The sequence below is a fragment of the Thamnophis sirtalis genome, unplaced genomic scaffold (assembly GCF_051295495.1).
Source record: "Thamnophis sirtalis isolate CommonGarterSnake01/CBP01778 unplaced genomic scaffold, rThaSir2_p1.2 scaffold_9, whole genome shotgun sequence".
Taxonomy (NCBI): domain Eukaryota; kingdom Metazoa; phylum Chordata; class Lepidosauria; order Squamata; family Natricidae; genus Thamnophis; species Thamnophis sirtalis.
Genome location: NW_028261389.1, coordinates 68330955 through 68358766, shown reverse-complemented (window position 1 = coordinate 68358766; position 27812 = coordinate 68330955). Strand labels below are relative to the sequence as shown.

General features: G+C 41.8%; 1 protein-coding gene across 12 annotated transcripts in view; it reads left to right on the top strand.

Moving 5' to 3' along the window:
* The window catches only part of KIF21A (kinesin family member 21A), a 94998-nt gene extending 91009 nt beyond the window's left edge, over nucleotides 1-3989 (top strand). For all 12 annotated transcript variants that reach the window (XM_087722181.1, XM_087722182.1, XM_087722180.1 and 9 more), the window contains 2 exons: nucleotides 578-777; nucleotides 2542-3989. In XM_087722181.1, coding sequence (XP_087578307.1) covers nucleotides 578-777; nucleotides 2542-2635 — 294 coding nt within the window. In that variant the 3' untranslated portion in view covers nucleotides 2636-3989. The remainder of the gene's footprint in view (nucleotides 1-577; nucleotides 778-2541) is intronic.
* The last annotated feature ends 23823 nt before the right edge of the window (nucleotides 3990-27812 follow it).

Here is a 27812-nt window from a genome sequence, read left to right as displayed (position 1 = left end):
TTGATAGACTTGAACTCTGGGGAAGTCAATGGGGGAAACCAGGTTCACTTAATGACCACATGATTCAATTGACTGTGGTGATTAGCATAACAACCCTGGCAAAAAGGGTCATAAAATTGTGCACAACTTACTTAACAACTGCCTTGTTTAACAACAGAAGTTCTGGTCTCAGTTGTGCTCACACATTGAGGAATATCTGTAATGGAATGCACATTATTTTGGTTTACACATCTAATTAGCAGCCGAAGTGGCCCAGTGGTTAAATGCAGCACTGCAGGCTACTTCAGCTGACTGCAGTTCTGCAGTTCGGCTGTTCAAATCTCACCGGCTCAGGGTTGACTCAGCCTTCCATCCTTCCGAGGTGGGTAAAATGAGGACCCGGATTGTTGTTGGGGGCAATATGCTGACTCTGTAAACCGCTTAGAGAGGGCTGAAAGCCCTATGAAGCGGTATATAAGTCTAACTGCTATTGCTATTGCTATTGCTATTATCGTCCAGTTCATATTTTCTGAAACGGCTTTGTCCCTGGTTACAGGTATTGACATTTTTCTGCCTCAACTTGTGGTTTTCTTTTCAGCAAGTTCCTAATGCTCACAAGGATTGGGTTTGCGCTCTCGGTGTTGTTCCTGATTCCTCCGTGCTGTTGAGTGGCTGCCGAGGAGGCATTCTGAAGCTCTGGAATGGAGACACATTTGCCCCAATCAGTGAACTAAAAGGACACGATAGTCCTATTAATGCCATCTGCTCCAATTCCAGCCAGATTTTTACTGCATCTGAGTGAGTTTTTTTTTTTATGTTCTTGTAGTTATACGGGTAGACCTCAACTTATGGCCATTCATTCAGCAACTGTTCAAATTACAATGGCGTTGAATGAATGGGGGTTACAACTTGTTCTTGGAGTTACAGCCATTCTAGCATCCCCATAGTTACAGGATTGTGATGTGGGTGCTTGGCAACCCATTTGCCCCTAATGACTGGTTGCTGAGCACCCCAAATACCCACAATCGCCATTCGTAACCTTCCCTTTCGTCTTCCCCAGAAAGTCAGTGGGGAAGACAGCAGGGGAGGTTGCAAATTGCTGAGGTAAGTCTCCCGCATCTGTGCACTCTCCCCAGCTACTCCGTTTGCACCCTTTCCGATCCCTGCCTGTTGTGCACCTTTATACACCCTTCCACCTCCATGCACCCTCCTGATTCCCCTCACTTCCTTCATCACTCAGTAGCAGTCTTTACCTACCAGCCTGGGACCTGCAACTTCTTGCCAGCTGACTTAGATTATGGGAAGCTAGCAAGAAGTTTGTTTCACCTAATGACCATGGGGTTCATTGATGGAAATTCAGATCAAAGGGATTGTGATGGCCTTGACAGTCACATCAATTAGCAGTGGAAATCGTAGTCCCAATTATAGTTGTAAGTTGAAGACTACCTATGCTTTATTTCTGGAATTAATTCAAAGTGTTATCATTCAGGTGAAGCATGAGCCTTTTTTTACAATACATTTTAACATTACATTTTAAAATAATAAGCATAATAAATTGCCTAGTATTCTGATTATATACACTCCTGTATGAAGTGACGATACAGATAATTATACAAAATATAAACATACTTACTCAGTATGGGTCTTACAGCTTTTTCAGTAAATCCAAAATTTAGAAATTTGTCTGCATATTTGATGTTCCCCTAATTGTTCTGACCTTGGCTTCCCAAGAGCATGAAGCAAACTCCTTGTCCCAATAAAAAACCCCTTTTATTAATTTACTGTGAATTTAGCTCATTCACATTCAGCAAAGTCTTTCAAGGGAGGATTTACAGTCACAGACCTTATCTGGCTTGGAGAGCTGACAGGCCGATATCTGCAAAACTTGGCAAGGAGTCTCAGAGAGTCACAAACCAATTAAACGAACTAATTGTCTCCTGCAAACTCCACTCCCCTTTCACTCCTTTTTTATTTCCTTTGGGAGGGCCATTCATCGTGGCCTTACTCCCGGGTCGACCCCTGTTCTTTAGCTGTTGCCTTCGTCTGGCAATTCTGTGCATGCGCACACTGGGAACAGGCTCCAGCTGTTCGTCTGCCTCACTGATGTCTGCCTCTAAAGGCAGCTGGTAACTGGCATACGGCTATGGCCCCATGTCTGCCTCCAACACAGAGCCCTCATCACAGCCTTCCCCAGACTCCAGGACTGGCCCATGTTCCTCCCCAACCTCCTCACTGTTTGAATCTGCTGCCAACTCTGCTGGCGGGCCACAACACTAATATGGCTTAATAATCCTCCACTTTTGGAAAACAAACCATGGAGGCCAAAACAGTATTCACTCCCATTTGTGCCCATTTATAAATTGACACTTGCTGAGATGGTTCCTTCTCTATAAAAACATCTCATTAAGGAAAAAGTTATTCCAGTGGAGAAGAGTTGTACTGTATGAGTAATTACTTTATAAAGAACAATAATCTCTTCCAATCAGAGGTCAGCTTCATTTAATTGAACAGTTCATTAATGTTTCGTTTTCATCCCCTTTAAATGTTAATCATGTTTTACAGTGATCGAACGGTGAAAATCTGGAAAGTTCCCAGCAGTCTAGATGGACAGCTCTCTGATCCAGGTGATACAAGTGAAGATATTGCCAGTAACTGAAGAAGAGTTGCATCACTAGAACATCTCAAGCTCTGATGATAAGCTTTGCCCTCACTGAAGTTGCTCTGCATTTATAGGCAAATGGTAGTACCTGAAAGAATTGTTAATTGTTCTACTCTTAGGCATTCGTATTCTGCTAAAAACTGCTGCCCTTAAGAGCTGCCTTATGTATACTGCGTTCCAAATGTTGGTTTTATATATCTTTGTCTGGGGTTGTGTGACTGCTTGTTCTAACCTATAATGGCTTAATGTGTGTGTACCAATAAGACTTGGCAAAATCAAACTGGATATCTGTGACCTTGAATGGTGGTCTGAAAAACTGTAACCTAGAATGTGAAGTTGTCCTACATTGTACCTCACATTGACCCTTCTGTGGAATGAAACTTCACAGTTATCCAAAAATATACCGGTATATTTTATCTAATTTCCAAAGCCTTTAACAGAAGGGAATGGAGGGGGCTCCTAATAACGTTTACTTGAATTTTGCTGCTGTATGAAATATTAAGACTGGAGTGTCAATAAACTGGAAGAGATTACTTGCTTTTGACGGTCACTGTTTCCAAACTGACATAAATCAAAAGAAATCGTGCAACTAATAAATCTTCCTTAACTTTATTTTCCATTCAAAAGAAAAAGATGGCAGTCATGGTGGGAAAATGTGGGATGACTGGAAATTCAAAATCTAGGAATCCAGTGTCTGGATTTCATCTTGGTAAATTGTTGAGGCAGGAGAAAGTTGCATAATAAAACTCTGGAAGCATCCTATAATCTGCTAACAATGAATGTTACATAATCTTGTACTTTTATTGACCAAAGTAGCGCAGCTTATGTCTACTCTGTGCTCAGGACTAAAAACTGAAATGCTATCTAATTAACATTTTATTAGGGCTTCGGCCTACCGCAGTATTCATAGAGAAAGACCTTGTTTTTGTTTTTGTTTTCCACATGGAGTGCTTTTCATCTCATGTTCTAAAGGTTTCCTTTCTTTTTAATCTAATTTGATAATGCTGCTAAATACATTTTAAATATGTCTGTGAACCTTGAAAGCTACGTAAGAGAATTGTAACAACGGTATCAAGAGAGACTGTAAATAGGTGAGTTATAAAGAGAGAGACTGGGTTCCTGAGTGAATTTTAAAAATGCTGTAGTGAGTGCAGATTGGAAGATATGTATAATTTATCCAAGTGTTCGGGATTTAATTTGTAAATTCAGCTATTTTTAAAAGTTTAGAATAATTTTCAAGTAAAATGTTTTACTGTTTTATTGGGTATAATGATGGAGAAGATGAGCTTATAAATGTATAGCTTGAGATAGTCCATTGCTTAAATTAAAAAACACCACATAACGGAATGCACACTATTTGTCATTGGTCTTTGTTTATTGTACTCCCCTCCTCCCAAAAGAGATACTTTTACATACAAATAGTCCTTGACTTACAAGAGATCATTTAGTGGCCGTTCAAAGGCACTGAAACAATGTGACTTATGACTGTTTTTCACACTTAACGGCCGTTGCAGCGTCCCCATGATCATGTGATCAAAATCCAGATGCTTGGCAACTGGTTCATATTTATGACCTTTGTTGTGTCCCAGGGTCATGTGATCCCCTTTTGCGACCTTCTGAGAAAAAGAAAACAATGGGGAAGCCAGATTCACTTAACAACCAGTTAGCAACAGCACTTAGCACTGCAATATTGTTTCACAGTGCTTTTACAGCCCTCTCTAAGTGGTTTAACAGAGTCTGCATGTTGCCCCCCCAACAATCTGGCTCCTCATTTTACCGACCTCGGAAAGATGGAAAGCTGAGTTAACTTTGAGCCTGGTGGGATTTGAATTGCCAAATTGCAGTCAGCCAGCAGTCAACAGAAGTAGCCTGCAGTACTGCACTCTAACCACTGCGCCACCGAGGCTCTAATTTATTAGTTAACTAACTTATCAATTGCAGTGATTCACTTAACAAATGTGGCAAGTTCGTAAAATGAGGTGAAATTCCCTTAACAAATTAGCAACCGAAATTTTGGCTCAATTTCAAAAGGAAAAAAAAATAGTGCAACTGATCAACTACTAGAGGCCTGGAAAAGAGCTGATGCGATTCTAATCTTCAAAACGGGGGAAATTGATCCTGGAAACTACAGATGAATCAATTTCATTTCAATGTCTAAGAAGATCCTGGAAAAGACAAGCAATGGATCTGCAAATATCTAGAAACAAGCAAAGCTAATATTAGAAGCCAACTGTCAACTCTCTGTGTTGACATTCCATGCAGAGCATCTGCGGAGCCAGATAGCAATAGCAGTAGACTTATATACCGCTTCATAGGCCTTTCAGGCCTCTCTAAGCGGTTTACAGAGAGTCAGCATATTGCCCCCAACAATCTGGGTCCTCATTTTACCCACCTCGGAAGGATGGAAGGCTGAGTCAACCCTGAGCCGGTGAGATTTGAACCGCTGACCTGCTGATCTAGCAGTAGCCTGCAGTGCTGCATTTAACCACTGCGCCACCTTGGCTCTCAGATTTCTGTAGCTGGGTTGAGATGAATGAAGCTATTGGATAACATGATTTATGACAAAGACTGAAGGGAAGACAGAAACACAAAACGCAAAATTCAAAAGCAGATAAAGAAAGCAAAAAAGATGGCTGCGAATAAGAAATGCCTAATGAAGCTGTCAATAAAGCACTGCTTTTTGTATTACAATATCGGGTGACTTATTATGAAGCATCGTTAGGGTACTTTACAGACAGCCATCTTTTTCTTTTAAATATCGGGGGCACCGAGGGAGAACTCAGAAGGCCATGGCAAAAGGCCAGCTATCCGAACAGAGTTGGAGAGGAGACATCAAAGCCGAGATGAGCGAAGCAAGAGGAGATAAGGAAAAACAGCTAAAGCTGAGCCCCCACTCCACTCCTATGCCCAGAAAAAGGGAAAGGCCCTAAGCGAGCTGGGAAGAATGGAGGGGATGCTGGACTGGAATCAAGCCAGGCCCCCAAAGCCCCAAATGGAGCCCCTGGGAAGTTCCATAGAGCAATGAAGGAAGGAATTTGACTGGGTCACCCTCCATGAAGAAAGGCCATTATGCATGCCAAAAGAGAGGGGAGAAGCAGTGGGTCCTCTTGAGGTGACGAGAAGCATATGGGAACACAGCCCCACTTCTTCACCCGTTAAAAGGAAGTTGAAGCTGGCAACTCTCCTACATAGCAAGCAGGCTGCCCAGGGCAGACAATCTCCACACTCTCTGTGAACTAAAACTGAGGAGTATCTTCAGACATCAAATGCAAGCATACAGAGGCCGACAGGAGGAGGGAAGAGCATTGCTGACTGAACCGCCCCGGTTCAGAGGAAAGTTTGATGGGAAATCAGACCAGTTAGCCCTATTCTTTGACTCAGCTGAGGTTCACCTGGAATGCTATGGACACCTCTACCCATCTCCCAGAGTCATAGTGAATACTATTGCAGAGGGACTAGAGGGAGAAGCAAGTGAATGGCTAGCAGACCTCCACAAGAGGAGAGCCCCCCCAACTGCAAGGCGTATATGACTTCCTACGACTGCTAGAGGCCAGATTTGAGGAGGTGGAGGAGGATCTGTATGTGGAAGATGAGCTCAGTGACCCTTTGATGGGGCCGCCCCATCAAAGAGCACATCCGCGAATTTAGGAGATTCATTGAAAGGCTACCCCCTTTAGTGTATTTTTTCAGAACACGTCTGAACCAGCAGATTGCCCAAGTAATTGCCTACCGCGACAATCCAAACCTACTGAGTGGTTCCGAGTAGCAATAAAAGTTGACAGCGGGCTGCATGCCAACAACATGAGAAAGCAACCGGACACAAAAGAGAGATGTCAACCTGACCTGAAACCACCCAGCCGATGGGGATCCACAGCACCACAGCGGGCCCTGAGACCAGCCCTCCCTCGAAGTCTGCTGAAATGCTACAGATGCGAGGGGATGGGCCATATGACACCCTTGTGCACAACCCCGATGCCGAGGCCACAGCTACTACCCAGGGCACTAGGGAACACGGCTACAAATGGGCTACTCACGCATCCCGGAAGGCTTTCCAGGCTGCAGAGGTCCCTCCCCAACCAGATGAAGGGGGGCAGGAACCCAAGGCAACAATGACAAGTCACCAGAATCCTACGACAGTGATGACGAGGGCAAAAACGACCCAATGATGAGAGGACCAATTCACCCTTTCCTTTTTCCAATACGTCTCACAGCCCCAAGACAGGAAGCCAGGGGGACTTTCAAGCCCTAATAGACTCAGGCTGCACCAGTCCTGAAACTGGGGACCAGAGCAAAAAGACTGGCCCACCCAATCCGGTTCGAACAGGTCAACGGGTCCCTAATGGGGGGAGCCTATGCCACCCACCTGACCAAACCAGTGAGACTAGACCTAGTGGGTCACTGGGAAGTAATTCGATTCATAATAGCCCCCAAAATGACAGATGCAGTCATACTGGGACTTTCCTGGCTAGACAAGTGGGGACCAACCATCTGGTGGCAAGGGGTTACTCACAGGCTTAGGATAGAAAAGGGGCCCCAACCCCTTTCCCACTAGCAAGCAAAAACCACCCAAGCAGGGAACCCCCCAAAAGAGCACACCAGAACATTTGGGAGACACATCCGACAAAACCCCAGAGCTCGGACAGATCCCAGGGAAATATCAGGACCTTGCAGAAGTATTCAGCGAGACAGAATGCAACATTCTGCCCCCCCACTATGAGGCAGATTGTGCCATCGAATTCATCCCCGGGGCAAAACTACCCAAACCCAAGCTGTACGCCATGACACCCCGGAAAATGCAAGAAATGCGCAAATACATAGACAAAAACCTAGCACGAGGGTTCATCGAGCCAGCCAAGCCACAGGTTGCAGCGCCAGTCCTCTTCAAAGAGAAAAAAGATGGAACTATGAGACTGTGTGTGGACTTTCGAGGGATAAATGCTGTGCACGTATACAACCTATACCTTCTCCACCTCATGAAAGATATGCTATCTCACTTGGCCAAGAGAAAAGTCTTCACCAAATTAGACCTCAGAGAGGCATACTACCTAATAGGGATCAGGGAAGGAGATGAGTGGAAAACAGCATTCAACTGCCCCCTAGGGAGCTTCCAATTCAAAGTGATGCCTTTCGGACTACAGGGAGCCCCAGCAGTGTTCATGCCGTTAATAAACAAGGTGCTGCATGAGCACCTCTACAAGGGGGTCCTCATCTACCTGACTGACATCCTCATCTACACTGAAACCATGGACGACCACATACCCATGGTCCGCCAAGTACTGGAAAAATGTCTGGCAGCCAACCTATACATCAAGCTATCAAAATGTGGATTCCACCCTGAGCGACTAGACTACTTAGGCTACCGAGTGTCAAATGACAGAATAGAGATGGACCCAGCCAAAGTGCAAGCCCTCCTAAGTTGGCAACCCCCTCCCACCCGCAGACAGCTACAAAGCTTCTTAGGGTTCGCAAACTTCTATAGGCAATTCATCCCCTCCTTTGCGAAGATCGCCAAACCCATCACAGACCACCTGAAGACAGGAAGCCCAGGAACAAAACCTTGCCCGGGACAACCTCTACAGTGGGACCTAACCTGCCAAAAAACATTCGAGACACTAAAAGAAATGTTTGCAAAGGAATTGGTGCTGAAGCATCCTAACCCTGAGCAACCCTTCGTGATCCAAGCAGATGCCAGTGACATGGCAGTGGAAGCGGTGCTACTCCAAAGAAACAACCAAGGAAACATACAACCCTGCGCCTACACCTCCCGCAAGCTTACAGACACAGAGAGGTGATGAGCCGCATGGGAAAAGGAGGCTTTTGCAGTGAGATGGGCACTGCTAACTTGGAGACATCTATTGGAAGGGGGCCAGAAACCGTTAGAAGTCTGGACTGACCATAAGAATCTGGAGGCTCTTAGGACCCCACAGAAACAAACAAGTCCAATTGGCTCAATATTTCAACAGCTTCAACTTTGTACTAAAGCACATTCCAGGGCAGAGGAACTTTCTAGCTGATGCCCTCTCCTGCATGCCCCAGTACAAATTGAACGGGAGCAGGTGGTGGACGCCATCATTCCCTCTACCCAAATAGCTGCCCGAGTGACCACCAGACAACAACGCCGTGACCGGCATGACCAACCAGCAGGCGACCTAATCATGAGACTCAAAACTGAACTGCTAGCAGATCCTTGGTTCCAAAACAATGAACACATCTTGACAAAAAGAGATGACCATGCATGGAAGCAGACGAAACTCTATGTCCCAGAATCCCTATGCACCCTAATTCTCCAGAGGAGCCACGACGCCAAACCGGCAGGCCACTTTGGATTCCTAAATACGTTACACTTAGCCCGGAGGCAGTTCTGGTGGCCCAAAATAAAGAAAGATGTGGACAGTTATTTGAAAAGTTGCACCATCTGCGCCATAATGAAAAGGCGACCAGGAAAAAACCCTGGATTGTTGCAGCCAGTAGCAGAGCCAACGAGGCTGTGGGAGGAGATCGCAATGGACTTTATAGTAGAGTTGCCGAAAAGTGGGAGAAACACGGTAATTTGGACTGTAATAGACCTGTTCTCCAAACAGGCGCACTTCATACCCTGCAGTGGACTACCCTCAGCTCACAAGCTGGCCAAACTGTTCCTGAAGCACATCTACCGCCTGCATGGAGTACCTTGAAGAATTATCTCAGACAGAAGGGTCCAGTTCACAGCTAAGTTCTGGAGGGAGTTCCTACAGTCCATTTTCACCTGAGCACCAATTGGGGGGGGGGGAGCAGAGAGACTGAATGCTATGGTAGAGCAGTACCTGAGGTGCTATGTGCAGTCCAATTGGGAAGACCTTCTGACCTTTGCAGAGGTTGCGTACAATAATGCTGTTCACAGCAGCACAGGACTAACACCATTCAAAGTAGTGAGCGGCATAGACTTTGTCCCAATGCCCGAGTATCCAAGGGATCACCCTTCCTCAGTCAGCTTGACTGACTGGATGTCAATGCCAAAAGCAGCCTGGAAGAATGTCAAAAAAGCGCTAGCTAAAGCAGGACAAACCTATAAGGAACGGGCAGATAAACACCGAGCTCCGCAATGACCATTCCTGGTGAGAGGTTTACCTCTCCACAAAATATTTGAGGTTAAGACTCCCTAGCAAGAAACTGGAACCAAAGTTTGTGGGACCATTCCCCATAGTAAAGATCATCAACCCAGTCTCCGTGCAACTGAAACTGCCCCGACTGCTAGGGAAGGTACACCCAGTATTCCATAGTAGCCTCTTAAAACCCGTGGTTGAATCCACTCTTTGAGACCACTGTCCCGGGAGCCCCCGGGCCCTGTGGTCATAGGAGGCCAAACCCATTATGAGGTGCAACACATCCTTGATTCGAGGTGGCACAGAAGGCAACTCCAGTACTTAATTAAGTGGAAGGGCTATCCCTTGTCAGAGGCATCTTGGGTAAAGAGTAGAAATATCCAGGGTGATCACCTTATAGAGAGATTCCATGAAAAAAATCCAAACAAGCCTGGGGGGAGGATGTAGCTTTGAATCCCATACTGGTACTCAAATTGTTTTTGCTTGCACAGATTGCCTTTGAAAAGTGAGGGGAGCCGGATGTCAACTCTCTGTGTTGACATTCTGTGCAGAGCGTCGGTGGAGCCGGATCTCAGATTACAGTAGCTGGGTTGAGATGAATGAAGCTATTGGATAACGTGATTTATGACAAAGACTGAAGAAAAGACAGAAACACTGGCAAAGTTCAAAAGCAGATAAAGAAAGCAAAAAAGATGGCTGCGAATAAGAAATGTCTAATGAAGCAGTTAATAAACCACTGCTTTTTGTATTACCATATCGGGTTGCTTATTATGAAGCAGGCATCGTTAGGGTACTTTACACCAACATGGGTGTGTCAAAAAGAGATCCTGCCAGGCAAGCCTTAGTGCGTTCTTTGACAAAATGACTAAATTAGTGGATCAGGAAAATATAGTGGACTTCATTTAGTTAGATTTTGGTAATGCATTTGATCAAGTAAACAGTCTTCTTGTAAGGTAGAAAAATGTGGGATAGACAGCACCACCCCAGATGAATCCATAAATGGCTGACCAATCACATTCAATGTTTAATTCCCAATGGAATTATATCTATGTGGAGGGAAGCATGCAGTAGGGTATCTCAAGGTTCTGTCTTAGGCCTGGTACTTTTTAACACCTTCATAGATAATTTAGATAAGGGAATAGAAGTGGAATTCATCAAATTTCATCAAATGACTCCAATCTAGGTGGAATAGCCAACACTTTAAAAAAAAACCTCAAGATTCAGAAGGACCTTGAGAAACCTGAACACTGGGCCCTATCCAACTGCAAAATGTAGTTCAGTGGTGAGAAAAGTAAGGTTTTACACTTCAAGAAAAAATAAAGCGCAAGTGTAACATAGGTGGTACTTGGCTTAACACCAGTAATTAAGAGAGAGAGAGAGATCTCAGTCTGCTTAAATATGAGCCTGCCATTCATTCAATCACTTAAGAATGAGCCAGCCATATTTTGCATCTGCCAAAAAAACCAAGGCAATTCTAGGCTGCATCAACTGAAGGATAGCATCAAGATAATGTGAAATGTTACTACCGCTTCATACTTCACAGGTTAAGACCACATTTGGAATAAACTCTCTCCAGTTCTGGTCACCATGATACACAAAAGATGTTGAAACTCTAGAAAGTACAGCGGAGAGCAGCAAAGATGAGTAGGGGACTGGAGGCTGAAGCATATAATGAATGGTTATCAGAACTGTATAGGTCTAGTCCCATGATGGCGAACCTATGGGACACATGCCCAAAGTGGCACATGGAGCCATGTTGCCTGGCACGCACAGCATCGCCCGTTTCTTCTGGGTTCCTGGCACACATGAGTGTGCAATGATCAGCTGGCCTTCGTGCGTGCAGCGGTGTTGCAAAGTGGAACATTTTCTGACAGTCATGCGTGCCGGCCATCTCACCGTCGCACATGCATGTGCACCAGTAACCAGAAGACTCGGTGCTCATGCAGGAAACTGGAAGATCATTTGCCAGTGCGTACATCATTTGCCGGTGCGTACAAAGGGTGTGTGCCCCCTTTGCAGCTCCTCTTCCGGGCTACGCAGCTGACAGGTGCGCATGTGCACGCTCCCTTTTTGGCACTTGGTGGCAAAAGTTGACCATCACTGGTCTGGTCGAATGAAGAGAATGAGTAATAGTGACACAATAGCAGTCTTCCGATATTTGAGGGGTGTCATTGAGAATAAGGGGTCAATCTATTCTCCAAAGCATCTGAGGGCAGGGGAGGTAGTAAAAGATGGAAGCTTATTAAAGAGCAGCTCAACCTAGAACTAAAGAGAAATTTACTGTTAATGAGAAAATTAATCAGTGGAGCAGCTTGCCTCCGGAAGTTGTGGTCGCTGCAACACTGCATTGGACAGCCATTTGTCCATGTTGATATGGGGACTCCTGCTTGAGCAGGGGATTAGACTAGAAGACTTCCAAGGTCCTTTCCAACTCTGTTATTGTGTATTCTACCTTACAAAGCAAAGTATCGTCGTCTGGATCTGAACTATTAGTGAACTGACTTAAGATGAAGAATCTGATTATCATAAAATTGGTGAACAATACACAATTTAAAACTCCAAATATAAAGATAGGAACTGAGGCTAAACATTTGAGCACAATTGAGCTCATTGATGCAATACTTCTTGAAAAATGTAATGACATTCAAACATGTTCCAATTAGCAAATGCTTTTTTTCAAAGTTATTACAGTAGGAGATGAGTCATAGTATTGAGAACTTAATTCAGCAAAATTGCAGAACTCAAGCAGTAAAAAACACGAATAATATCTGAAATTAAGAGAAGGCGAAGTGTGAAAAGATCACCCACAAAGAATGTCTGTGTTTTGAGTCAGAGAAAAATAAAAAGGGCATTGAGTTAGTTTTATCATAGAAATTAAGAATGTTCAGTGTATTTTCTGAAGAAAGAAGGAAGGGAGGGAGGGAGGGAGGGAGGGAAGGAAGGAAGGAAGGAAGGAAGGAAGGAAGGAAGGAAGGAAGGAAGGAAGGAAAATAGATCTTCGTATCATTATCATTCCTTATGCATGTTTGCAGTAACTTTGAACTGTGATTATACACAAAAATCAGGATTCTACTTAACTGGAGAGAAGATATTTGGAAAATAGTAAACCTAATCTGCTATTCTGAGTGAGAATTTCCTTGAGAACAAATTATATACATTAATTGATAATGTATATGATAATTGCATGTAATGTATTAGGTGTAACATACTAGAAGTATGTATTTTGTAAAGCAAACCTAGCTGTGTAAATATCAAAGGAAAAACATCCAGGCATCTGGTCTGTAGTTTGCATCATAACTTAAATGTAACCTTGTCACAAAGTACAAGAAAGGAATAAGAGAAGGAAAAAGCAGAAAGCCATAATTATGCTTGACTTTGGCCTTGCCCAACTTCACATGAAATGTTTGCATGAGAATTAGGCCTAGGCCCATCTAACCAATATTCTGTCTTAGACAATGTCCTTCAGTCCACAAATAAGAGATCAAGGTGGCCACTGTTGCACCTGTGCGCCTATTATGTAGAGGTGAACTGTTGCCATAGCTGGAGATTGCCCCCAATGAGCAAAGTCAATAGCCAGTGATAGACCTGATCATTAGAAATTTATCTAGTCCCTTTTGAAGTCATCTAAAATCTTGGCCAGCATCACACACGTGTAACATATTCTATAAATTCCATGACTTTTAAGGTAATAACTAACATTGAATTGCACCTGGAAGCAGATTGACAGCCAGTGCAGCTCACTTGATAGTTACCTAAGCATCTCCAGAACTCTCCTCACTGTTGCATTCTGGACCAATTGTAGCTACCAAATACTCTTCAAGGGTAGTCCCATATAAAGCGTGTTCAAGCAAGAAGGGATAATGTGTGAGTGACAGCGCAGGGCCTCATGATCCAGGAAAACGATACAATTGATGCACAGATGAAGTTGTGTGAATAATATTGCTATCATTCATGATCATTCGAGGAAATAAATTCATTGACTTGTGAATAATGTGCACACTTTTCTTTGTTTCTTTTATTCTCCTTGGCTTAGAGGTTTCTTCATCCCTCAGAGATGAGGTGGGTTGCTACTGGTTTGGACCAGATCGGGCAAACCGGTAGTGGAAATTGGGATTGGATCGTTGAATCAGTAGGGACGGCAGGCTGGCCACACCCTCGAACCAGTTACTCAGTCGCCGCTGCTGGTGCTGCTGGCATCGGACCTGGGTACCTGAGAGACCGCCTCCTGCCGATTACCTTCCTAAGACCGATTCGATCGCAGAGACTTGGCCTTCTCCGGATTCCATCTGCCAGCCAATGCCGACTGGCGATTCCCCGGGGGAGGACCTTCTCTGTTGCAGCTCCGGCCCTCTGGAACGACCTCCCCGTTGAGATCCGGACCCTTACTACCCTCCCAGCCTTCCGTAAAGCTACTAAGTCCTGGCTGTTCCAGCAGGCCTGGGGCTGTTGAAGTATCCAGCCCCACTTTAAATTGTGAATGTTGTCGCATTTTAATTTTTGTACTGTCTTATTTATCCCTTTCCCCTTTTTATTGTAAGCCGCCCGGAGTCCTTCGGGAGTGGGCAGCATACAAGACCAATAAAACTGAAACTGAAACTGCCGGCTTGTTTTTCTGTCATTTTTTCATGTTCTGTGCATGTGCAAAAAAATGTTCAGACAACTGCGCATGCAGGTGCAAAGTGTGCATGAAGTGTGCCGGCAGCAACGCCGGCAGCAACCATCCCTGGTCTAGACCATCTTTTTACACTTTTCCTGGAAAAAGCAGAAGAGATAGTGAAAGGCTGGAACTTAAGAGAATTCATAATTCTCTTATACTACTTTATTGCTTCTGGTTGATAGGTTTCATGGATAACAGTTAGTGGTATTGTGTGAAAGAACACATGCTGCTTACAAATGGCCTCCATTTCATTTTTGAAGCACCCAGTCGAGCTTGACATTTCAACCATTTGCTCACTTATAACCCTATGGCTAATGATAGTAATGAAACAATTTCTTCTTTAATTTAAATATTACATGTTCTACCTTTCTGTAATCGCACCATAGTCCACATATGGACTTTGCTGTAAAAACCTGAAATTTACATACTGTTGGTTACTTAATATGGAATTTAGCCTATTGCTTGCTAACTATTTTGTAATTTTGAATTGGTTCTAATCAAATATTTTTAGTTTGCTGCTGTCACAGAAGTTTCTGGAATGCAAATAAACCTTTCTTCCTTGCAGCCAGACAGCCTCCATTTTATTTCCAGGGCCTTTCTCCTGGTTTGGAACTGGACCGGATTTTTCTATCAACATTAGTACAAGAAATTTTAGCTGTGGATTGTTTGGGAGAGAGAGAAGTAATAGAACTGAACTGAATATCATTTCTCATGCACTATTGCTTGATTCAGCAGCAGAAGAAAAATGACTCCGTCTATCCTGAGCCAAATTTCTATTTGTCACATTTGAAACTACATGGAATAAATGATACCTTGTTTTCCCTGAAATTAGAGTTAATGTGCCAGATGTGCATGCAAATGGATGCAGATGTCACCCAGGTTCTTTTATAACTTTTTGTTCAAAGAAAAACTAACCCTTGCAGTCTTCATCTCCTGGATTTCAATCATTAACCAGCTTTTACACAGTTGGAATTTCGGTGTAGGACAGTGTTCTCAATCTTAGAAACTTTAAAAAGTGTGGACTTCAACTGTATGGAATTGAAGCCACATATCTTAAAGTTGCTAAAATTGGGAAATACTAATGTGAGGCATAAGAACCATAATTTTGTATCTGGAGTGATGCATACATGTGAGACATGCCCGAGCAGCAATGGAAAACCATCTCCTTCAACTTGTACATGCAATGAAACAACTGCGGAAGGAACCATATCACACATCTGGAAGTTTGGCATTTATTTATTCCCTCATAGGCTATAATTTGCTTAGAAGAAGACTGCACTGCACTGGAATGGAGTGGAGCAGATCAGAGCACAGCACAGCACAACAGAACAGAACAGAACAGAACAGAACAGAACAGAATTCTTTATTGGCCAAGTGTGATTGGACATACACGGAATTTGTCTCTAGTGCATAGGCTTACAATGTATATATAAACAGCAAGTAATAGGTGATAGATCATAAATCATAGTTACAATAATTAATCATAAATTACAAACAACAGTTGATAAATCATAAGATACCAATAGGAGAAGATAGTGTGGAGTGTCCCTACACTAAGTCTAGGATATTCTAAGCAAATTTGTGGGGATGTGATAAGTACTTTCATAATACTAGAAAACTGAGGTAACTTTCAGATACAGATACTGCCAAATGACAACTTTCATCTTAATGGAGCATAGCTAGTAATTTAAAAGTACTTTTTTTCAGAGTATAAGATGCATCCTTTTCCCCACAAAAAGAGGGTGAAATCTGAGTGTGTCTTATGCACTGAATACAGCATTTTTTTGCCTCCCGAAACCCTGCCCCCTTCACAAAAATGCGGCATGCAGAATGTTTGAGAGGCCTGCAAAGTGTTCCTGGGGGCTGGGGAGGGCAAAAGCGAGCACAAAATGGGCAGGTTTTTGCTTCTTTTTGCCCCCCCCCCCCGGTCCCCAGGAGCACTTTGCAGGCCTCTTAAACACTCTGCATGCCCCATTTTTTTCACAAAAAATGAGGCATGCAGAGGGTTTGGGAGATCTGTAGAGTACAAAAACTTCTTTTAAATTTTACTTCTTCAAAATCTTGGTGCTTCTTGTTGTGTGTACCCCTCCCACCCTCCACCCCCCCACCCCCCCTCCTCCTTCCCCCCCCCCCCGACTTCCCAGAACCCGTACACGGTATGGATTTTTAACTAACACAGTCTAAAATCTATTGAGAAAAAAGAAATAAAGAAATTAATGACATTCTAGATTGACCTTAGCTTCTTCTTACTGAACTGACTTTTAACAGTTTAAATCATTTCTGATCTTAAGCATAGGCTAACTGGAATTTCTTAGTCCCGTATTTATTTTGTATATAGTCAATCCATTTTTTCCAGTCTCGTTTATATCTCTCATTTGAATGATCTTTGAGATATGCCGATATTTTAGCCATTTCAGCTAAGTTTGTTACTTTCAATGTCCATTCTTGGATTGTAGGCAAGTCTTCCTTCTTCCAATATTGCGCCACCAACAGTCTTGCTGCAGTTATCAGGTGCAGAATCAAATTGGTCTCTACCACTGTAAAATCAGTACATATACCTAGTAAAAATAACTGAGGAATAAACTTTATCCTTCTTTTAAAAACATTTTGCATGACCCACCATATTTTTATCCAAAATGCCTTAACCTTTTGGCAGGTCCACCATATATGATAATATGTAGCATCGAGAGAACCACACCTCCAACATTTAGGCTGTACATTCGGATACATAGAAGCCAACTTTTTAGGATCTAAATGCCATCTATAGAACATCTTGTAAAAATTTTCTCTCAGATTTTGAGCTTGTGTAAATTTCACATTTCTTACCCAAATTCTTTCCCATGTATCCAACATTAAGAGCCAAGGTGGCGCAGTGGTTAAAGAGCAGCACTGCAGGCTACTGCTAGATCAGCAGGTCAGCGGTTCAAATCTCACCGGCTCAGGGTTGACTCAGCCTTCCATCCTTCCGAGGTGGGTAAAATGAGGACCCAGATTGTTGGGGGCAATATGCTGACTCTCTGTAAACCGCTTAGAGAGGCCTGATAGGCCTATGAAGCGGTATATAAGTCTACTGCTATTATTGGTTCCTCAATATTTTGAGCCCATTTTATCATACAATCTTTAACTAATTCTGTTTCCGAATCCATCTGTATTAATACATTATATATCCTCTTTATATGCATTAAGCTTTGATCTCTTATTTGTTTAAACAGATTATCCTCAACTTGAATAAAGCCAATTTTTTGATCTATTTTCCACCTAGCCTGTAATTGCCCATACTGGAACCATGTTTGAACTACCTTCTCCTCTTTCAATACCTCTAAAGATTTTAATTGTAATACCCCCCTTTCCGAGGTAAGAAGCTGTCTGTAAGTAATTCTGTCCTGTTTTTGTGCTGTATTCATATTTTCAATTGCATGTCTAGGAATTGCCCACATGGGTATCTTGTCATTTAATTTATATTGGTATTTCTTCCAAACCCGCAATAAAGCATTTCTTAAAATATGACTTTTAAAGTTCTTATCCAATTTTTTGTTGAATAACAGGTAAGCATGCCAACCAAATACCAGATCATGTCCCTCAATGTTCAATATTCTATCATTGGTTAAATGAATCCAATCACTAATTACAGATAATGCCACTGCATCATAATATAGTTTTAAATTAGGTAGTTTCAATCCCCCTCTCTCACGTACATCTTGCATTATTTTCATCTTTACCCTCGGCTTCTTTCCTGCCCACACAAATTTGTTGATACCCTTCTGCCATTCTAAAAGGTTCGCATCTTTTTTAAGTATAGGTAACATTTGGAAAAGAAATAAAAATTTTGGTAAAATGTTCATTTTCACTGCCGCTATCCTGCCCAGCAAAGATAAGTGCAATTTCTCCCATTTTTTCATCTCTGTCTGTATGCTATGCCAAAGTGGTTCATAATTATGCTTATATAATTTCCCATTTGAAGTTAAAATGTTAACTCCAAGATATTTAACTTTTTTAACTACCTCACATCCTAGCATCACTCCTAATTCTTCCTTTTGTTTAATATTCATATTTATAGCTAATATTTTGGTTTTTCCTAAGTTTATTTTAAAGCCAGACACTTGACCATATTGATTAATCGTATTCATTAAAACCATACTGGATTCCTGCGGTTGTTCCAATATTATGACCAAATCATCCGCAAAAGCGCGGACTCTATATTCTTGCTGCCTAATCTTGATCCCTTTTAAACCATCCAAGCCCCGTATTTTATTCAACAATACTTCCAAAGTTATAATAAACAATAATGGGGACAAAGGACAACCCTGTCTTGTACCTTTTCCAATTTGAAAAGAGTCTGTTAAACTTCCATTGACTATAATTTGTGCTGTTTGCTGTTGGTATATTGCTTTAATTGACTGTAAAAAATTATCTCCTATCTGCATTTTTTGCAATATCTTCAGCAGAAATTGCCAGTTAACTCGATCAAAGGCCTTCTCAGCATCCAAAAATATAAACGCAGCAGGGATCTGGTTGTTCTTTCCCAAATATTCTAATGCATTAATAATTAATCTGACATTACTTTTCATCTGTCTCCCTTGTATAAAACCTGTTTGGTCCGTATGTATCAATTGTTGAATGACCAACATTAACCTATTTGCTAATATTTTAGTAAAAATTTTATAATCTACATTCAGTAATGAAATGGGTCTATAATTTTTGGGTTGAGTAGTATCTTGATCTTCTTTGGGTATCAAAGATATAAACGCTGTCTTCCAAGATGGAGGGACTTTACCTTCCGTTTGAATCATATTAAATAATTCTCTAAGAGGTTCTACCATTTCTAACTGTAAGTTTTTATAGTAAACCGCTGTCAAGCCATCTGTACCTGGTGCTTTCCCTGACTTTAATTGCTTAATTACCTGCAGGATTTCCCCCGAGGTTATTGGTTGATTCAATTTTTGCCTGTGTTCTTCTCTAACTGAAGGTATTTTCTCCTTGTCTAAATATTTGTCTATGTCTAAACCATTAATTTTATCCCCTTTATACAGTTCTGTAAAAAATTCCCAGAAAGCCTTTTGAATCTCTTCCTGTTGGAACACCTCCTTCCCTCTGTAAATCAGTTTAGTTATATTTCGAGTTTTCCTTTTTTTCCTAATCTGATAAGCTAACCATCTGCCAGGTTTGTTTGCATTACAAAAAGTATTGTGTTTTGCATATAATAAATTAGTAGCTACCTGGTCAGAGATCAACATGTCAAATTGAGATTTTAATATGTTAATAGCTTCCTTAACCTTTGTATCGTCTGGTTTCCTTGTTAACTCCAGCTCTTTTCTCTTAATTTCCTCTTCCAGTTCTGTTCGTTTTAACCCTTGCTTATTTCTATGTGTTTTATTTATATTCATCAAAACTCCTCTCATATACGCTTTGCTTGCATCCCATACAAATTCCATAGATGTACCCTTATTCATATTCAAAACAAAATATTCAGATAGTAATTTTTTACAATCATTAATATAGTTTTCATATCTAAATAAATTTTCATTCAGTCTCCAGGACCTTCTTGCCTGCACTACCCTTCCCAACTCCATCCAAACTGGGTTATGGTCCGAAAGGACTCTAGCTGCAATCTTTGTTTTCTTGACCCTAGAAAGCAAATCATTAGTGGTTAGAATAAAATCAATCCTTGAAAGGGATTGATGCCTGTCCGAGAAGAAAGTGAAGTCATATTCCTCTGCATTTCTTTCTCGCCAGATATCTCTCAATTCAAAATCATCCATAATGTCAAAGAAAGATTTGGGTAACTTTGCTCGCATCTTGGTATTTAGGCGGGAAATCTTCTTATCTCTCTTAGTGTCTATCACTCCATTCCAGTCACCCAATAGTATACAGGAACTATAGTCCCACTGTACTAATTTAGCATGAAGATTTCTATAGAATCTATCTTGCTGTTGATTGGGAGCATAAATTCCCAAAAGTAATGTCTTTTTCCCTTCTAAGATTAAGTCTAAAGCAATATATCTTCCGAAGGGATCTGCTTCTATTAATTCAGCTTTCATATCTTTTCTTAAGTATACAACTATACCATTCTTCTTTTCCATAGCAGAAGCTGCAAAATGTTGACCAAGTTTTGAGTTGATCAAATATTTTTGATCAGTTGACTTGATATGAGTTTCTTGCAAACAAATTACATCGTTCTTAAACTGTTTAAGATAATGAAATATTTTCTTCCTCTTCTGTGGAGAGTTCAGTCCGTTGACATTCCATGTTAAAATCTTAGTTGTCATCTTTGGTTGGTTGAAGCATTTTTAGAGCTTCCTGCACGGCCTGTTTAACCTTAGGTCTAGCTCCTCCCACTGCTTCCAGATTTGTTGTTGTAGTTCCTTGATCGATGGCCGATGATTGTTGATGCTGTTGCTTTTTAGCTTGTTTCTCCATACGTCTAGTAGTCATGCGGCTAGGTCTTGGTTCCATAGCACCTTGCACTTCTAGAGAAGAGAGATGCTCCATCTTGTCTGGTGGTTGTGTGGTTTGCTGTCTATCCTGTCCTTCTTGTGGTCTTTCTCTAGGTCCAGATGGTGCAGGGTGTCCGGCCTTCAATATATTATAATAAAAATCTCGGGCTTTCCATACAGAGTTGAGGCGGTACCTTTGCTTATCAAATGTAAATATGATGCCGAATGGTGCATCCCATCTATACTGTATCTGACGATTTCTGAGTTCTTCGACCAAAAAAGCGTAGTCTCTTCTGGCTCTTAACATTTGAGGTGGTATCTCTTTCAAAACAGCCAGGTCTTGACCGCCAATTTGAAGCTTAGTGTTATAAGACGCTTGCAGTACCATATTTCTGAACTCTCTTGTAGTAAAATATATAACGATGTCTCGAGGAAGCTGCTTCTGCTTTGCCAGCCAGGAGTTAACGCGGTAAGCTTTGTCAATTTGCCAGCCTTGGTTGGTCCCTGGTCTTCCCATCAGGCGGTCAAAAGCTTCCGATAGGATCTGTTTCAGGTTCTCCTGTTTCTCCTCACGCAGCCCCCTTACTCTTAATGCGAACTCCATTTGTCGGTACTGTATCATAATAATTTCTTTTTCAGCATTTTCCACTTTTTGTTCCACCACCTCTGTTTTCAATGTCAAGTTAGCATTGGCATCATTAAGAACCTCTAGAGTATCTTCCACTCCAGAAATATGTTCTGTTAATACAGTTACAAGACTCAGCATGTCGTCTCTAATTTTATCAACCTTAGCCTCAAATTTCTCATACAACTCCTGTTTAAGTCCTTTTATTTCACTTTTAATTTCTTCTTTCATTTCTTTTATTTCCTCTTTTCTCTCCTCTCTATTATCTCTAAATTTATCTTCCATTTTAATTGTCTGTGCATTAAGAGCCTTGCTTAGATTACTCAGAAAAAATTCTTTCGTTAACACATCCCCAGCAGGGGGCGTAGGAAGCGGAGGCTGCAGCTTTGTGCCAGGCACTGAGGATGTGCCCCTGGAAGTAGAGGGTGACGACTTCAAGTTAATATTTGGTTTTGAGGCCATTTCAAAATTTGTCTGCCTGCAGTTAATAAAACTCTATTGCCTAAATATGCAGCTTTAAGTAAAGAGGCTTTTATTTTGAAGTTTAAGGCTTGGCAAAACTTTCAGTGAGTAAACATTGTAACAAGACCGTTCAACAGATTCATCACCATTTAACTTCCAAATAAGCAAGGTTAATGAAGGAGTAAAATTCTTCTATTGTGAAACCAAAACATATGATAAGCTATCTCTTTTGTTTTGAATTCTTTTGAAGTCTTGTGAGAATTAGCAAAAAGTGTTCGTTATTACCGGAGAAACCAGCCTGCTCGGCGCCATTTTAAAAGCCTCTGAGTAAATAATTTTTCGGAGGAGAAAAAGAAAAGAAGCTAAAATGTTGATAAGCAATTATTGTCCTCGCAGTAAACGGATTCAGCTCGTGATAAGATTAAATCAAACAAAACTTAGAGCAGAGTGGGAGAGACCTACTTTGTCCTGCACAAGGCAGTTTGAAGTTCCCAGCACGGACAGCCGTTCTGCCTTGGGCTAGCCCCCCTTTCCTTGCAAGCACAAAAGCTGCAAAAATCGAAGAGCATTTGCCAGCAAAACAGTTTCTTCTTTCCCTCTTGCCTGAAGGATAAGAAAACCTGATAAGACGTCAGATGGAAGATCCTCTAAACAGGTACGTAGCCAGGAATTCGGAGGCAGCTGATTTTTTGCTGCCCCCACCAGTAAGCTCCTCCCAGGAAATCTTGGTGCTTCTTATACTCCGGTGCGTCTTATACTCGAAAAAATATGGTATGTCACAAATCAGCATCCATGTCCACAGCTCTCATGTTATTGGGAGTATACAATATGTAAAGTTGTCTGGTGCACCTAGTGAACAATTAAAAAACAAAAACAGAATTTGAAAAGCACATATAAACTACAGTAGTTATTAAATTGGGTAAGAAAAAAATACTGAGCAAATTCCTTATATATCCTAGCTTATATTCTGATTTCAGAAGATGAGATATGTTGTTGAAATAAAAATACGTATTACTTTTATTTATTTATGATAAATGTGGAATGAGAAAGATGGGGCGGGAAGCCTCCAGAAATTTAGGTTTTACAGATTCCATTGGGCCTGCAGGTCACGTGACGTGGAAACAAGAAAGACTGAGGCTTGATACATATGGAGAATCCCAGATTATAGAGAGTTGTGTTATGGGACTTGTTAGGTAAGCTTCCCATTGGGAGAGCGAGTACTTTCAGAGAAGCGTTGTGAGAGTTGTGTTGGAGAACACACAAACCAACATACAGAGACACTACAGTTTAAATAGGCTTTTACTTTAGTAGAAATAGAGGTATCAGAGTCCATCAAACAGTCTAAGTCATACACGGATAGACAGTCAGCCATCAATGTCTTTCAGTTAAGGGATAATCCAAATAACAGTCCAGTATCATATAATCAGTTCAGTACACAAAGTTTGCTAGCAGTTGCAAAACTTACAATAGCTCATGGCACTTTCTACAGCCAGCTTCCAAAACACTCAGATCAGATCAGCCCAGCATCTAACAAACAGAGAACTAACAGTCATTCTGGCTCCCTCTTATGGCCGATTGAGGAAACAGCACCCAATCACATTTTGCAGTATGATTTAAAGAAACAAGTATAGCATTGTTACATGATATATATATTGCCAACCCAACCGTTAGATTATATTCCTAACAGGACTCATTTTCCCAGATTAGCCGTAAATTCTATTTTATTACTCAACATGTTTGGACAGATGCAAGTATGTCTTTGTTCAGCAGAGTGTATGTCCAATTAAATATACAGTATATATATAATTAAACATGCCACGACTCATTCTAATGCTATTAATTTCAGCTGCATCTAACTTTTCAGAAAAATATGAACAATCTAGATTTCTCAAATATGATTAAGCAACTAACAGCTTTCTAAAGCAGTGTGGGAAATCATTTCCAAAAACTCAATAGGCTCATTTTAATTTAACTATATTTTATAGATAATTATGGCTGATGCCAGGGGATTCTTTCCTGAAATTTAAATTCCCCCATTTAGACAATGAGTTTTAATAAGCAGATTTAGATTGCTGAAGCTTGATGATAAAACTTTTTTGAAATGTGACAGCTGATGGTACAACTATTCTCTTGCAAATTTAAATTAAATATTTCTGCTATGGTTGGTTAGCTAAAATATCTTGCTCTTCACATAGAATGTCCATTTCTTGAAATACTGATAAATTAAATGTGATCATTTAATTATTAATTACTCATAGAACCTGAGCAGTTTGGTAGTAAAACTATACTATATAAAAAGAAATGGACCAAGATACATTTATGAATCTGATAAACCATTTGTTGTTAATTGCAAAGTCGTGACCGACCCATCGTGACCCCATGGAGAAAGTTCCTCCAGACCTTCCTGTCCTCTACCCTACCCCAGAGTCCATTTAATCTCATGCTGACTGCTTTGGTGACTCCATCCAGCCACCTCCTTCTCTGTCGTCCCCTTCTTCTTTTGCCCTCAATCTTCCCCAGCATAAGGCTCTTCTCCAGTGAGTCCTTCCTTCTCATTAGGTGGCCAAAGTACTTGAGTTTCATCTTCAGTATCTGGCCTTCTAAAGAGCAGTCAGGGTTGATCTCCTCTAGGACCGACCGGTTTGATCACCTTGCAGTCCAAAGGACTCACAGGAGTCTTCTCCAGCACCAGAGTTCAAAGGCCTCAATTCTTTGGTGCTCAGCCTTTCTTATGGTCCAACCTTCACAGCCATCCATTGCAACTGGGAAAACCGTAGCCTTGTCTATACGCCCTTTTGTTGGCAGGATGATGTCTCTGCTTTTTATTATTCTGTCTAGATTTGCCATAGCTTTCCTCCCCAGGAGCAAGCATCTTTCAATTTCTTGGCTGCAGTCCCCATTTGCGGTGAACTTGGTGCCCAGGAAAAACCATATGCACATTTAATTGACTAATATTTTGCTTCCAACAATCAATAATATGATGGTTGCAATTATTGTTTTCTTGATATAAGGAGTAAGCAAAATCTCACCTCTAGATGATATTGGTCAGTCACGGAGAGACAGTTTGGTGTAGTGCATAAGGCACCAGGCTAGAAAGTGGGAAGACCATGAGTTCAAATCCTGCCTTAGCAATGGAAGCCAGCTGGGTAACTTTGAGCCAGTCACTCTCTCTTAGCCCAACCCACCTCATAAGGTTGTTGTGGGGAAAGTAGGAGGAGAAAGGTGTATTGAATATGTTCGCTGCCTCGAGATATATGTAAAAATATTAAAGATGGGATACAAATAAAATAAAACTCAAAGATCCCTCAACACGGGCTGTACAAGCCAAACTGATAGGAACTGCAGTTAAATGTCTGGCCCATACCTGGGATATGGATGTCCCTTTTAGCTCCTGAGTGAAGGAGTAGTAAGATCTATTTGTTTATTTCATTTGTATCCCACATTTTACACAAGAATTCAAGATAGGATGCCTGGTGCTCCCTCCTTCTGCCCCCTCTCAAACCCCTGTGAGGTAGGTTGGGCCGACTATCCAAAGGTACAAAGTACACTACCACGCTACGTGAAATGCCATCTCTTCTGTGCCAACACTGTAACAACTACACTATACGGTTCATAGAAAAATGTCCAGCATATTTTCACCATCAACTTCTGTAGCTCTCTAATCCAATACTGTTGTGACACCCTGCACACAATTTTGAGAGCTTATTGCTCATTGTAGGAATTTATCTCTTTACGATCGACGTGAGGTTTTAAAATTGTAATGATCTCAAAGCTAATCTGCCAGTCAGCGTCGCAGTGTGGCTTGATTTATGATTTCTTTATTCCAGAATGTGAGGGGTAATCTGACAATTGCAATACCAGTGACTACATTGGCATCCTTCAGCCTCAAAAGGCTATGGTATCGTGCTCTGGTATGGCTAAAAAGGCCAATTCGAGAGTGGCAATCCCTTCCACACTGAGGGCAGATACTTTCTGTCCTCTGCCCAGATCCCAGATTTCACTGGCTCCGGGACTGCCTCTTTGCCTCAGCCTGCCGAACAAAGTGTCTCTTCGAATTGGAGGAGGCCATGCTGTGTTTTTAACCTCCAAGCTGAACGATCAGAGGTCAAGTTTTCCCAGCTGTTAATGTCCATTCTCAAGGCCTTTAGATCCCTCTTGCAGATATCCTTATATCGCAGCTGTGGTCTCCCTCTGGGGTGCTTTCCCTGCACTAATTCTCCATACAGGAGATCTTTTGGAATCCGGCCAGTTGAACACCAGTGACTAATTTGTTCAATTTTATGAACAACGCCGTCTTCCATCCTCTTTCCGCACTTGGGAAAGTAAGCAGGGGAAGGAAGACTCAGATGACTTAGGAAGTAGAGTAGGAAAACTGCCCCTAGGCTACTTCAACAACAGTGGTGGGATACAAATAATTTAACAACCGGTTCTCTGCCCTTATGACCAGCTGGGTAGTTGTGGCTCAGTGGTCATGTAACCATGTGGGCGTGGCCAACTCAATGTCACTCATGTCAATGGGCGCTTCACCTTAGCTGTAACAATGTAATAAGGATTAACCAGAGAGGCAGTTTCTGTAAGCAGGGAAATAAAGATTAGGTAGAAACAACACCAGAATGTTTCCTTCCTGGCTTCCTTACAGGATTAGCCCTGTAAAGTGGGAAAAAACAAAATAAGATTTCTTCCAACAACCAGTTCTCCGAACTGCTTAGAAAGTTAACAACCAGTTCTCCCGAATAGGTGCGAACTGGCTGAATCCCACCACTGTTCAACAACAAAAAGAAGAGGGCAAAACAGTCTGAAGTTTTGGCTTTGGGGCAGGAGGAGTTGGGGAATGAGCAGGAAATATTCTCAGCAACAAGGAGAAGGTTTTTTCTAGCATGCACACCAGGAGTGGGTTCTGGATTCTGTTACTGCTGGTTTGCTCAGAGACGCGCTTTGGGCGCACTCTTGCTTGATGCGCACTACACACGCATGCACAGTAGTAAAAAATTGCTTCTGGGCATGCACAGAAACAAAAAACAAGATGGTGGAGCCATAGGTGATAGAACCGATTCAGGGGCGCGGCCGGCCAAGTTACCGGTCCGAACTGGTAGGAACCCATCACTGATGCACACCAACCCCATAACTTCACTTCACATGCTGCAAAACTATTTTCACAAGATATTTTTAGAGCAGCAATTGAGCCAAAAGAAGTTTTGATCTTTGATCCTAGATCATCAAGAACATGTGGGGCATATTTTCAATGGTTGCTAGGCTAGAGTCTCAGCTGCAGACTTTATGGCTGCAACATCAGATTGAATTATGACTCTTTTGTGGCTATTTATTGATTTATCAATTGATTATGAAATTTATATTGCTGCCTATTCGCACATGGAGACTCGAGGCAGCTTACAAGATTATAAAAACCTCATATAAAACAATAAAACTAATAAAAAAGAGAACCATATAATAAATTAATAAAATAATATAAAAAAATAACCCACCACCCTGGTGACAGCACATCACATGACCTATTTAATGGGCTCCATCCCGCCCTGGGTTTCCCAGGCCCACTGGCAGAACCAGGTCTTCAGTGCCTTCCGGAAGAGTGTCAGAGTGGGGGCCATTCTAATATCTGGGGGAAGGATGTTCTGTGACCCAACAAATGCGTGCCTGACAACAGCACGCTCGCCAAAACTGCAGTGATAAAACCGCGATGTCAACAGCATGACCACAAAGGCGCATCAACAAAAGAGCGCCAACAGAAGCGCGATTACGGTTAAGGTAAGGGTTAGGATAAGGGTTAGGGTAAGGATTAGGTTTAGGGTTAGATTTAAGGTTAGGTTTAGGGTTAGGTTTAGGGTTAGGTTTAGGGTTAGGTTTAGGGTTAGGTTTAGGGTTAAGGTTAGGGTTAGATTTAGGGTTAGGGTTAGGT